A 14,896-nucleotide genomic window follows, 5' to 3' on the forward strand; every position below is an offset into this window, starting at 1 on the left:
ATATAAAATTTCAAAAACTAGAAGAAAATAGAATCTAAATGTTATAATTTTACAAAGTAACATAAGAATAGAGCTAAGTACAATAAAAAATAAAACTGAATAAAACATGAATAGACGCAAATTTACAGAATTAATAGTGTGTGACAGTAAATAAGTAAGTAAAGTTTATTTATGAAGCACTTTTCACAGATAAAAATCCCAAAGTACTGTACATAAAATGGGATATTAACAGTATGTGACAGTATGTATATTTATGAACAATATTAACAATATTAACAGTATGTTGAAGTATTTTTGAATTTTTTTTTGTATATTTTTAGTAACCACAAATAAATATAATTTTGCTTTTCTGTGTATTTCTGTCTCATACATATTCAAAAACCAGCCTGGGGAATAAAAATGACTTCACCCTATTTGCTGATCTGTTTCTAGGAAACCACCAAAGCTCACTATGCAAATCACACACTTTTATGTGGTGCCTTCAAATGGCAGCAGCTAACACTACACACAGCTGTCAGTCTTCACTACTTCACTATTTTGCACAAAGCAGCAGCCTGAGCTAAAAATAAAGGACTGAGGAAATGGATCATGTGACCTGTGAACCCAAGACCAGGGTTTAGTCTACTTTGGTGAACCCATAAGGACCCAAACATCCACTGACGACCACAAATGTCCACTGATCTAAACTGTTTAATACCTGCTGATCCACTAATCCTATCAGTACATGGAAATAAGTGATGTAAAATACAGTTGTCATCTTTTCATGGTCATCAGATACACTGTAAAAAAAAAAATCTGTAATTTAACAGAATTTTCACTGCTTATTTGACAGATTTTTCCTGTATTTTTAAGATGCAAGAAAATATCAATGAAATGACAAAAACAGACTGTGATTTTACATGTCAAGTGGAAAATAACATGAAAAAACTGTAACTGTGAATAACCATAAAATTTCCATTTTTTAAAAGAATTTTTTCTTTTTTCACAGATAAATACAGTTAAAATACATTTGCAATGTATTGGAATTTCACAAATATTTCTTTTCTATTTATGAGATTAAACTGTTAATTTAAAGTTTAATACTGTAAAAAAAAAAAAAAAAAAAACGAGAGATAAAAGTACTGACAATTAACAGTAACAGAAGTATTTGTTCTGTCAGTTGAACCAGACTTGTTTGTTAATTGACAAATATCTTGTGTAATTACAGGAGGTTTCACAACAAAACTGTTGAATAAATGTATTTTGTGAATGTATAACATGTATAAGCACTGATAAACTGTCCAAATACAGTTTTTATCAGTGGATTGAACAACTGAGTCTCACTGAAAATTATTTATATATATATTTATAGGGAATTTGATTATTTTAATACATGTAAATATTCTTTATTAAACATTACAAAGTAAAAAAAAAAAACAACAACAACAGTAAAATCTCATGTAAAGTTGAGGCAAAAAACTGTATTTTAATTATGGAAAATTACCATATTTTTATGAGATGGTTATTTTCTGTTATTTAACAGTTTTTTTTTGGCACCCCATCTGCTGGAATAATACCGTTTTTTTTTTTACAGTTTTTTTTTTTTTTTTTACAGTGTATGACCCATTTGGATGTTCAGAGGCTCCGTAGTTACTGTGGAAACACTGTCATCTTCTACAGCATTGATTCAGCAGTAAAACCCATAGAGTTGGATCAATGACAGTGGATGGAGAGACTTGTTTTTACATTCAGTTACTGATATATTTTGTTGGAAAAAAGTCAGTTTTTCTTCTTTTTTCTCTGTCTTGATGTAATAACCTTTGAATTTACTCTGAGTTTTCTTGAACATCTACACATCTGAGAATTAAAAATAGGAAAATACAGGATTTACACATACAAATGCAAAATAAAGACGATGATGTTATAATAAATGGTGATAAATCACTTTAGAAAGGTTAGATTTATTTGGGAACTGCCGCAAAAGTAGCGCTGGTGTGACACACCGCCCTCAGCGGTGCTAGTATTTACGTTAGTTGGTTTGGTTCATTTCCTGTTTTATTTTGGTGAGGGGCTTTGTTCGTCTGTGGGCACTGTGTGTGTGTGTGTGTGTGTGTGTGTGTGTGTGTGTGTGTGTGTGTGTCTCCTCCCTGATTCCCTGATAGTCTTCACCTGGGGCCCACGACCTCTCCACCCTTTATATTCCCTCCTCTCCTGGTGTCTGTTGTCAGTGCGTTTTTCACGCTGGTTAAGAAAAGAACTCCCTGGACGTTCTCCTGTGCTGCTTGAAACCTTTTGTAAGTTTTTTTGATTCCACATATTGTGAAGAATTTTTTGTTGTACTTTGATTCCTCGTATGAGAAGATTTTTGTGTTAGATTTTTTGATACCACGTCTGTGAAGACTTTTGTGTTAGAGTTTTTAATACCTCATTTGAAAAGATCTTTTTGTTCATTTTTTGATGCCATGCTTGTGAAGAACTTTTTGTTAGAATTAGGGCTGGGCAAGTTATCACGTTATTACCACGTTAACGCATTCATTAAATAACGCCCACAATTTTTTTTACCTCCCGTTAATGCCGTTTTATTCTAACTCCTATTCTTCCGCTTGTGTGCGTGTAGCGATTAGCTGCAGATAGACAACAGGTTTACCAAGAAAAGCCGGACGCCCAAAACTTGTGTCCAAATCTGTTCCTGTAGACTCACTGTAAAACTGACACATACAAACTAAATCTGTCTGAGTTCTGTTCACTGCCTTAGTACATTTACATGGCATTATACATTTAAATGAATGGGAAAAAGATTGCTAGCTCAATGCTAACTTGAACGGGAAAATCCATAGACACACTAATGATTAGCATTTACAGATTAACTTAAGATTTACAACATCTTTTTTTCCAGTAACAAAGGTTCACATCAGAGATATTTGATACTATTCATTCTGACAACAACTGAACAGAAAATACTCACAGACAAACGTTTTTGGGGCCATACAAACAGAGTGAAAGAAACATGTCTGTTAGTTCCTTCTTATGTCTGAACTGACTACGGGAACACCGCAAGGACAAAACATACGTTAGTGACACTTATTCCCACCACTAGAGGGCCCCCTTTGTTTACTTTGAACAACTGAACATCACATATTATTGGGCTTATTAGTATTAGTACTGATTAGTGGGACTAAGACTCCTGTCAATCACTCACAAGTGTAAATAAACATGTGTGGACATAAACATGTGTAACAGTAGCGGTCTGTTCCATGGACATTTTCATTTAAATGTCTTCAGATGGTGGTGGTGGGGGGGGGGGACAGGTGTTTGGAAGCACTGACATGTGCAATTATTTTTATCAGCGGAGTACTGCAGTCTGAAATATCACTGAAAGGGAATACACACTGTTGATGCCGGCAACCACCCCCCCCCACACACACACACACACACTGTAACTATGTGATTAATCATGATTCATTGCAGAAATCCAAGTGATTAATTGCGAATCAAAATTTTAATCACTGCCCAGCACTAGTTAGAATTTTTTAATACCTCAATTGAGAAGATTTTTCTGTTAATTTTCTGATGCCACATTTGTGAAGATATTTTTGTTGTTTTTATATTTTGAGTAAATAAATACTCAAACTAAGTTTATTAGAGGATTGCCTGAATGAAGGGTCACCGGTTCAATTCCCTAGACCAGCAGAAAAATTATTACCTCCAACAGGAGGTATTGTGATCACTTTGCTTTGTGTGCGTGTGTTTCTTTGTTTGATTGTTAGCAAGATAACTCAAAAAGTTATGGACGGATTTTAATGACATTTTCAGAAAATGTTGATACTGTCACAAGGAACAAATGATTACATTTTGGTGGTGATTGGGGGGGGTTAGGGTTAACCCTAACCCTTAAACCTAACCCTAAGAAAATAATGAAGAAAATGAAGAAAAATGAAGAAAATATAAAAACAAAATGAAGAAAAATGAATATAAAACAAAATGAAGAAAAAGGAAGAAAATATAAAAACAAAATGAAGAAAAATGAAGAAAACAATGAACAAAATGAAGAAAGATGAAGAAAATAGAAAAATGAAGAAAAATGAAGAAAAAATAAAAACAAAATGAAGAAAAAGGAAGACAATGAAGAAAATGAAGAAAAATGAAGAAAATATAAAAACAAAATGAAGAAAACAATGAAGAAAATGAAGAAAAATGAAGAAAATATAAAAACAAAATGAAGAAAAATGAAGAAAATAATGAACAAAATGAAAAAAATGAAGAAAATATAAAAACAAAATGAAGAAAAATGAAGAAAATAATGAACAAAATGAAAAAAATGAAGAAAATATAAAAACAAAATGAAGAAAACAATAAACAAAATGAAGGGGGGGGGGGGTGGCAGATCTCTCTTGGTGGAGGTCTTGTGTTGTTCTTAGTCTCATTCGTTTGGGTCCAAGCCTTGTGAGTTTCTAACAGCTGGGTCTGTAAGGGTTAAAAAAAAACAAAAAACAAGAAAAAGAATGGTAACTGCTTTCTGCTCCAGCGCCGTCTCCGATCATCAGGACATCCACGTGCCCCCCCCCCCCACACACACACTGGAAGTGTGGAGCGCCTTCTTTGAAGTTCCATCACCGTCAGCTCCAAACCTGCTGCTGCTTCCCTCATCTTCCGCCCACCAGCAGCACACATCTTTCGAGGCTGTGTGTAATTGGCAGGTTTTCACGGCGTTCAAGCTGGAGCCGAAAGGTGACGACTCCCAACGTTAATCTGTGTGTAATGAAGCCACGTCAACCTCTGGGGAGAATGCTGTAAACCAGAGCCATGGAGAGAGAGAGTTGTGACATGCTTTGATGTCACTGCTATGATGATCACATGGTTCATGTAAGCCTCAGTAGTTCCAAAATAAACCGTACACTGTCATGTTCTTCTACGGGACAGACAGCAGCGAGTGTGTTACTGCATGGGAAATATCCAAATAAAGCACACACAAGTATACTTCCAACCAGAGCCGGTTCTATCCTGTCATATTAGGCTGGGCCGGTTGAAATAACAGGAAGGCAACTTGTTGACCTGTACAGATGATTCCAAAGCCAAACAGTGTCCTGAAGACTGACAGTTTGAAAAGTAAAGAAGTAGTTCAGGGGTTTATTTAAGTATAAGAATCACTTTATTGATCCCCAAAGAGAAGTTAAATTGTCGTGCAGCTCATCTGTTTCATTTACTCTTTAACCCAGGGCTGTCAAACTCACTTTAGTTCAGTTCCATATTCAGCTAAATTTGATCTGAAATGGGCTGAACCAGTAAAATAATAACAGAATAACCTATAAATAATGATAACTTCAATTTTTTGTCTTTGTTTTAGTGTAAAAAAACCCATTAAATTATGAAAATACTTTTATAAACTATCCAAAAAAAAAAAAAAAACCCTGAAAAAACTAAAATTTTAATTAAAAACATAAGAAAATTTAGTGCAATTTTAATATTATTCCTCCACTTCTCATTTGTTCATGTGCATTATGGATCAGATCTACAAAGACACTAGACACTGAGGAACAGGAAGGAAAAATATTAAAACTGTGCTGAATTTTCTACAGACATTTCAGGTTCTTCATACTTTAAGTAAAGTAAAGTAAATTTTATTTATAGAGCACTTTTCACAGACAGAGTCACAAAGTGCTTTATCAATTCAAATCAGAATCAAATTAAGTTTACAGAGACCCAACAGAATCCTTCAGGAGCAAACACTTGTGATTGGTGACAGTGGAAGGAAAAACTTCCCTTTAACAGCAGAAACCTGGAGCAGACCCAGACTCCTGAAGGATGGACGTCTGCCTGGACCAGTTGGGGTTTAAAGAGAGAGAGAGAGAGTAAAGGAGGAGAAAAGAGAGAGCGATAGAGATATAGAGAGACTGGGGGGGGGGGATGACACATGGAGTACATTATGATGAATACATAGAGTGTAATCAGTCTGTGGTGGTCCTGGGTCAGGTGGGAGACTAAAAAGCCTTTTTGAACAGGAGGGTTTTGAGGTGTTTCTTAAAGCTCTCTACAGAGTCCATGGACCGTAGGTGTAGAGGCAGGTCATTCCATAGACGTGGTCCACAGCTTTAAAAGACCTGTCACCGCGTGTGCTAAAACAGGTCCGTGGAACCATCAGCAGTGAACCATCAGCAGGTGCTGTCCTGAAGACCTCAAGCTACGAGTCGAGCTGTAGGGCTGGATCAGGGAAGCAATGTATGCAGGGGCCTGGCCATGTAGGGCCCGGAAAGTTAGCACAAGAATTTTGAAATGAAGACGATATAGAACAGGAGCCAGTGGAGAGATTTAAGGATGGGAGTGATGTGGGTTCTCCTGTTTGTGCGGGTCAGGAGCCTGGCAGCAGAGTTCTGGACAAACTGTAGACGGGCCAGCTCCTTCTTGTTTAAGCATGTAAACAGGCTGTTGCAGTAGTCTAAGCCAGAAGATACGAAAGCATGAACGATCATCTCGAGCTCATTTGTGGACACCATAGATCTGAGTTTGGAGATGTTGCGTAGGTGGAAGAAACAGTTTTTGACTAGGTGTTTGGAGTAGAATTCTAAAGACATGTCCTGGTCAAAGATGACACCCAGATTCCTCAGTTTGGTCTTTACCGAGGAACTCAGGTCTCCAAGGTGATGTTTGATCCCTGGGATTGCACTGTCCGGGGCAATGATGAGGGTCTCAGTTTTGCTGGAGTTCAGCTGGAGGCTGTTCTCATTTAGCCACTGCTTCAGCTCTGACAAGCAGTTGATTAAGGAACTCAGTTTGTGGGGCTCAGAGGAGTTAAAGGAGCAGTATATCTGGATGTCATCCGCGAATAGATGATAGGAGACATCACTGTACTGTTGGATAATGTGGCCAAGTGGGAGGACATAGAGTAAGAATAGGACTGGTCCCAGGACAGAGCCTTGGGGCACACCACACAGTAGATCCGCTGAGTCAGATTGGAAGTTGTTTATTGACACAGTGAAGCTTCTGCCGGTCAGGTAAGAGGAGAACCAGTCTAGCACAGGACCTGACATCCCTACCAGGTCCCTCAGTCTCTCAATCATTATGGTATGGTCCACTGTGTCAAAGGCCGAGGAGAGATCTAGCAGGACCAAGACCGTGGATTTCCCGGAGTCAGCCGCCATCAGGATGTCACTAGACACTTTTAATAGTGCGGTTTGTGTTGAGTGGCGTTGTCTAAACCCAGACTGAAAAGTGTCATAGATCTGGTGTGTCTCCAGAAAAGCTGTCAGTTGTTTAGACACTGCCTTCTCAAGGATTTTGGCCAATAGGGGGAGCTTTGAAATGGGCCTGTAGCTTTTGAAGTGTGTGGGGTCCAGTGTGGTTTTCTTTAGTTTAGGTTCTATGATGGCCTGTTTGAAGGAGCTGGGAAACAAACCAGTTGTGAGCGACAGGTTAAAAAACTTTGTGACCCATGGTCCAATAGTGTCAAAGACACCGACAAGGAGCTTATGGGGGAGGATGTCTGCAGAATTGGAGGAGGGTTTCGTTTTGGATAAAAGTGCTGAGATGTCCTCCAGTGTCACAGGGTCGAAAGAGGACCAGGTTTGAAGAGGGGGATCAGATAGGGTCAGACGGCCACTTTTTCGGGTTATTCATATTTTAGTTACAGGATAGTTTGCAAATGTAAATATTTTCATAATTTTTTAATGTTATTTTTTGCACTAAAACAAAAAAATATATAAGTTGTTAATTCTAGATTTTTTTTTTTTTTGCTAAATTCAAGATTTTTAATTTACATAAAAGAAACAATAAAAATAAAGTTTATATATATATATATATATATATATATATATATATATATATATACACTGAACAAAAATATAAACGCACCACTTTTGTTTTTGCTCCATTTTTCATGGGCTGAACTCAAAGATCTAAAACTTTTTCTGTGTACACACAAGGTTTATTTCTCTCAAATATTGTTCACAAATCTGTCTAAATTTGTGTTAGTGAACACTTCTTCTTTGCTGAGATAATCCATCCACCTCACAGGTGTGGCATATCAAGATGCTGATTAGACAGCAGGATTTTTGCACAGGTGTGCCTTAGGCTGGCCACAATAAAAGGCCACTCCAAAATGTGCAGTTTTATCACACAGCACAATACCACAGATGTCACAAGTTTTGACTGTGCGAGGAAAATGGTGGTCACACCAAATACTGACTGGTTTTCTGACGCCCCCCCTGGACCACCCAATACAGTAAAAGTGCACATTTTAGAGTGGCCTTTTATTGTGGCCAGCCTAAGTCACACCTGTGCAATAATCCTGCTGTCTAATCAGCATCTTGATCTGCCACACCTGTGAGGTGGATGGATTATCTCAGCAAAGGACAAAAGAGAAGTGCTCACTAACACAGATTTAGACAAATTTATGAACAATATTTGAGAGAAACAGGCCTTTTGTGTACATAGAAAAAGTTTTAGATCTTTGAGTTCAGCTCATGAAAAATGGGAGCAAAAACAATAGTGGTGCTTTTATATTTTTGTTCAGTGTATGTATATATATATATATATATATATATATATATATATATATATATATATATATATATATATATATATATATATCAGCCATTAATGTAATTAATATATGACTCTTAAATGTTTTGTGCCGTATGTTTTTATTATGTTCTGACCAGAAGGTGGGGATAAAATAATCAAATCACCATCTTCAACTTTTACTTAGTTGTAAAAACTGTGCATATTGTGTGTAACGGCTCAGACCCGTCAGACCTCGTCACCTTCCCTGTAACAGCTGATGTCATTTCATAGAACAAATGAATATGAAGCTAAAAACCATCTGACCTTCATTTAAACATTGTAGATGAGTAAATTTCAACCGTCAGTGAGTCCAAGGACAGTGTCTTCACACAGGACATCAAGGTAAAGATATGATGATGTAGACTGTTGATATTTTGCAACAGGAATGTTTTTCTTACTTTGGCCCTGACCTATGAAATAAAAGTCCACTGTGACTCTTCACAGGAACATGTTTCCTTTGTCCTCCAGGACACATTTACTGCCACGGCCTTGAGCTGCTGTGAACCTCCATCCTCACTGTTCCATGAGTTCTGCATTTGAATACACGTTCTCATTCTCATCCACAACTAAAAGGACCATCTGACAATAAATGTCCTCCATGACTCATGTGAACAAACTCTTACACAAGACGGAAGACTGATGACAGTATCGCAATATTATAAAATTAATGTTACTGCTTAAATATTACAACTTTACAGAATCTTTATTAGAGGAAGTGAAACTGCCCTGAGATTTAATCCTGCACACAAAAGCACACACTGCAACAAAGGCCTGTCGAAAAATAAGAAAATTCAACTCATTATTGGGTTAATATGTCTGATCTCCAGTAGAATTATCTGCCAGTGCAGTCAGAAAATTAGAATTATCAAGTACCTGCTAGTGGAGTCAGAAAACTGATAATTATAATTGATTTACTTTTCTTACTGCACTGGCAGAGAATTCCTTTCTTTCTTTCTTTCTTTCTTTCTTTCTTGTAATCTGTAATTTAACAGAATTTTCACTGTTTATTTGACAGATTTTTCCTGTATTTTTAAGATACAGGAAAATATCAATGAAATGACAAAAACAGACTGTGATTTCACACGTCAAATGTAAAATAACATGAAAAACTTTAACTGAATAACCAAAAAAATTCCATTTTTTATAAGAAACTTTTTCTTTTTTCACAGAAAAATACAGTTAAAATACATTTGCAAATGTATTGGAATTTCACAAATATTTCTTTTTTATTTATGAGATTAAACTGTTAAACTTTAAATTAATACTGTAAAAAGTAATAATAAAAATGAGATAAAATTACTGACAATTAACGGTACCAGAAGTATTAGTTCTGTCAGTTGAACCAGACTTGTTTGTTAATTGACAAATATCTTGTGTAATTACAGGAGGTTTCACAACAAAAATGTTGAATAAATGTATTTTTGTGAATGTATAACATGTATAAGCACTGATAAACTGTCCAAATACAGTTTTTATCAGTGGATTGGACAACTGAGTCTCATTGAAAATTGTGTATATATATATATATATTTATTTATTTATTTATTTATTTATTTATAGGGAATTGGATTGTTTTAATACATGTAAATATTCTTTATTAAACATTAAAAAGTCAAAAAAAAGCAAAATCTCATGTAAAGTTAGGGCAATAGCTGTATTTTAATTATGGAAAATTACCATATTTTTATGAGATGGTTATTTTCCGTTATTTTCCAGTATTTTTTTGGCGCCCCTGCTGCCAGAATAATACCGTTTTTTTAGTGTTTTTTTTTTTTTTTTTTTTTTACAGTGTGAGGATGCAGGAATGAGCTTCACTTAAATATAAGAATGATGAGAAAAATGTAAGAATAAGTGCCAGCTGGGCTGAAATAAGGTTTTGGAAACTGCTGACCACTAGGGAATTCCATGTGGAATCGCCTGAAGAGTTACCTCAGAGTTTTGTGAAAAACAAAACAGAAACATCCAGTCAGCAGGAATTCCTCAGATGGAAACATTTTGTTGATGAACAGGGGTTGGACAGACTAGTCTGAGCTACTGAAGGCTGCAGAAGCTCAGTCCAAATGCTTTACAACTGTGAACAGGTTCCAACATCCAGAATAAAAGCTGTTTTGAAAGAGGCCAGCGCTGGACGCACATTCATGCACATTTGAAGAACGAAGGATGTTTATTTGTCAGTATATTTTACATGCAACAGTGAAATTCACCTTCTGCATTTATGCCATCACCTGCTGAAACATGCAGGAACACCACACACTGCACACTAGGACCAGTGGGGGGTAGGTGCCTTGCTCAGGGGCACATGTGCTAACAAGTGTTCAGAGAACGCAAACCTCCGCCAAGCACCCTGAACAGTGTGCATGAGTGGATGGACTGTTTCTGTTTAAATTCAACAGTTTCCAGGTTGTTCCATTCAGCAGAAACAGTTGAAGCTGGTCCCAGTCATGTGTCTGTGCAGTTAGATTCAATTCACATCAATATTAGTTGAGTTCTAATTTTAAATGTGTGGGAAATGGGATTTTCAGTGTTCAGTGTAAATGTCCACAGAGTCCACATTCCACAGTGGATGTGGACAATTTAGTTCCAGGTACAAGAGATTGTTCTGAGCTACAGGTGGATCCAGTTGGAGGAGAATCGGAGTCATTTTGAAATTTTGATGAATTTTGGAAAATGTCTCAATGATGACAGATGGAAAACTGTAGATGCTGTGACCTTGAACTTTGTCCTACTGGGACCAAAATGGACTGGGTTGGTCCCAGGGCCTAGGCCTATCTGTGGAGAAGATCTGGGAAAGATGGGTGGAAGAGTTTTATTTATTTATTTATTTTTTTATTTAACCTTTATTTAACCAGGAAATGTCCCATTGAGATTAAGAACCTCTTTTACAAGGGTGTCCTGGCCAAGATAGGCAGCAGCAATGCAACACAGTTACAAAAATACATTCAACATACACACACACTCGACAAAAACAGATGATAAAAATTGCATGTACAGGCAGATTAAGAAAAGCAGGTGCAAGATATGGAATTGGCCTCAAGAACTCTCAATTTGGACTTAAAAGTGCTCAAGGAAATCAACTCAGTTAGTTTCCAGTCTTTCTGTAACTGATTCCATACATGAGGTGCAGAACAACTAAAAGCCTTTTTACCCATTTCTGTACGGGCAAATGGAACAGACAGCAGAATGCACTCATTTGTTCGAAGAGAATAATTTTCAGAATTTCTCTTGTCAATTAAGGAACAGATGTAGCCAGGCAAGAGGCCAAGTATGGCCTTGTATATAAACAAGTACCAGTGGTTGGTCCTTCTGGTGGTCAGAGCAGGCCATCCTACCTGTGAATACAGCTCACAGTGGTGAGTCGATGCTTTACAGTTGGTGATAAACCTCAAGGAAGCATGGTAGACACTGTCAACCTTCAGGAGGCACTGAGCAGAAGCATTCATGTATAAAAGATCTCCATAGTCCAATACTGATGAAAAAGTCGCAGCAACAAGACACTTTTTTACTTTAAAAGAAAAACACAATTTGTTACGAAAATAAAATCCCAACTTTAGCCTCAATTTCGCCACAAGGTTTTCCACATGTGGCTTGAAAGTGAGGGAGTTGTCAATTAAAACCCCCAGGTATTTATGTGTGCGGACCACCTCAATTACATTTCCTTCCAGAGTGGTCACTGACGGTAATGTTTGCGGAGGTGTCCTTGAATTGGAAAACAACATAAGTTTAGTCTTGTCTGCATTGAGGACCAGTTTCAGTTGAATTAATGAATACTGGACAGCAACAAAGGCTTTCTGCAGGGATTCAATCGCCTGGACAAGAGTTGATCCAAAGCAGTATATAATTGTATCATCTGCATAAAAATGCAAATTAGCACCTGGTGTATGCATGCCCAGGTCATTAATATAAATAATAAATAAGAGGGGACCTAATACAGAGCCCTGTGGCACCCCCTTGTGGACAGCAACAAAGTCAGAACACTGGCCAGTACACTAAAGATGAGAACAAACAAACAAACAAACACACAAAGCAAAGTGATCACAGTACCTCCTGGCAGAGGTAATTAAGCAAAAAAATCTTGAATTAAGCAAAAAAAAAAAATCTTGAATTTCAAGAAATTTTACCAAGATAATTTTCACTTGTTCCATTGGCAATTTTTTTTGTTGTTGCTCGAATTAAGAAAAAAAAAAAATCTTGAACAAGAAAAGCACTCAGAGAGCAAAGACCTCTGCCAAGACAAATCTGCCCCCCCGATCACCACCAAAATGTAATCATTTCTTCCTCGTGCCAGTATCAACATTTACTGAAAATTTCATGAAAATCTGACCATAACTTTTGGAGTTATCTTGCTAACAAACAAACATACAAACAAACAAACACACAGAGCAGTCATCACAATACCTCCCGGCAGAGGTAATTCATTTTTCTGCTGGTCTTGGGAATTGAACCGGTGACCCTTCGTTCAGGCAGTCCTCTAACCCTTGTAGGCCACAGGTGTCAAACATACGGCCCGTGGGCCAAAACAGGCAGGGTAACATGACCACAGCCACTAAATTCCACTAAATGAATCTATTGCAGGGCTGTCAAACTCATGTGAGTTCAGGGGCCACATACAGACTAATATGTTATAAAGTGGGCCAGACCAGTAAAATAATAAACATAATAGGATAAAAAGTTAATATATTTTATAAATAAATAGATAAATAAATAAATAAATAAAAATAAGTAAAAATAAAAGTTTTAAAAAATTACAAAATAAAAAAACAAATAAAAAAATAAATAAAAACATTTTTTTTAAAAAATTAATTAAAAAAATGCAAAAATAAAAATAAATAAATAAATAATAGAATAAGAACTGATAAATAATGTTGACTCCAAAGTTTTCTCTGATGTTTTTGAGTGGAAAAAAGTCCAATTCCATAATGAAAATGTTTACATCTACAAACTCTACTTGAACATAACATGAACAAATATGAACAACCTGAAAATTCTTAAGAAAAATAAGTGTAATTTTAGCAACTCTTTAGTTTGTCATTTATACATGTGCATCATAAGTTACAGATCACAGTGGATCTACAAATACACAGAACATGTAGGAACAGGCAGAATACTGGTACAATTCTACGTCTCTTAAGACATGTCAGGTTATTCATTTTTATCAAAGGCTAGTCTGTAAATGTAAACATTTTTGTGTAATTTTACCTTTTTTACACTAAAACAGAGAGAAATTTGTGGTTTTCTTTATTCATACGTTATTATTTATAGGTTATTATAATAGTATTTTGCTGGTCTGACCCACTTCAGATTGAACTGACCTAAAATGGTTTTAACACCACTGATTGTAAATTTCTTCAGTGTACTTTTTGCATTTCACACATTCATCTCAGGGGCCGGATCAGACCCTTTGGTGGGCCGGGTCTGACCCACGGACCACATGTTTGACACCTGTGATCTCTTGTCTTTCTTCCTCTGTCTTCTCCTGTGTCCATCCCATCTATCTCCCCTCTCTGTCTCCCATCCCTCCCTTTCATCCCTCCTCTGGGCTTTCTTCTTCTACTCTCCCTCCTTTTTTCTCGGTCTGATCTGGATTTCTTCACTCATGTCATGTTCTCTTTCCATCTCCAGGCGTGGCTGACAGAGATCCATGAGTACGCCCAGCAGGACGTGGTGGTCATGCTGCTGGGCAACAAGGTGAGACCCTGGTGCCAACTTCAGGACATGGATGGACAGATGGACTCGTAGAGGGAGGGACGGAGGAAGAGTCATGGAGGGACTTTTACAGCAGGAGCCAGACTGGAAAGATGGAGATGTGTGGAAAAAGGACGGGCTTCAGCTGTGTTGTGGACAGAGTGTGGAAGTAAACATGTCTCATCACATTTGGAATTAGAAAAGCCACTGAATTTCTTGCGCTGAATTTTAATTGCAATGAAATTAAGTATCTGAATTTTTTTGTCTCTGAATTCAACTATGTTCATAAATTTAGAATAAAAAAAAATTCAGATGCAAAAAATTCTGAAGCGAAAAAATCACAGATCACACATCTGGGACACCAAGGATAGACAATCAGTTCAATCTCAAGTCGAACCGACAGCCAGCCAATCGAGTTACCTTAGGTTGGTCATGTGATGCCGATGCAGGAAGACGGTCAGCACAGATGTGTGATCTGAATTTTTTGCATCTGAATTTTTTTAAATCTAAATTTATGAACATAGTTGAATTCAGAGACAAAAAATTCAGATACTTAATTTCAGTGTAAAAAAAAAAAAAAAAATTCGGATACTTAATTTCAGTGCAAAAAAAAATTCAGATACTTAATTTCAGTGCAAAAAAAACAAAACAAATTCAAATACTTAATTTCAGTGCAAAA

The 14,896-nt window shown here is 36.7% G+C and overlaps 1 protein-coding gene across 1 annotated transcript in view; it reads left to right on the forward strand.

The window, feature by feature from the left end:
• The window catches only part of rab26 (RAB26, member RAS oncogene family), a 304,408-nt gene that overhangs the window by 270,077 nt on the left and 19,435 nt on the right, over nucleotides 1-14,896 (forward strand). Inside the window, exon 6 of the mRNA XM_030122352.1 lies at nucleotides 14,155-14,220. Within this exon, the coding sequence (XP_029978212.1) occupies nucleotides 14,155-14,220 (66 nt within the window). The remainder of the gene's footprint in view (nucleotides 1-14,154; nucleotides 14,221-14,896) is intronic.

This window comes from Sphaeramia orbicularis, chromosome 19, assembly GCF_902148855.1.
Source record: "Sphaeramia orbicularis chromosome 19, fSphaOr1.1, whole genome shotgun sequence".
Taxonomy (NCBI): Eukaryota; Metazoa; Chordata; class Actinopteri; order Kurtiformes; family Apogonidae; genus Sphaeramia; species Sphaeramia orbicularis.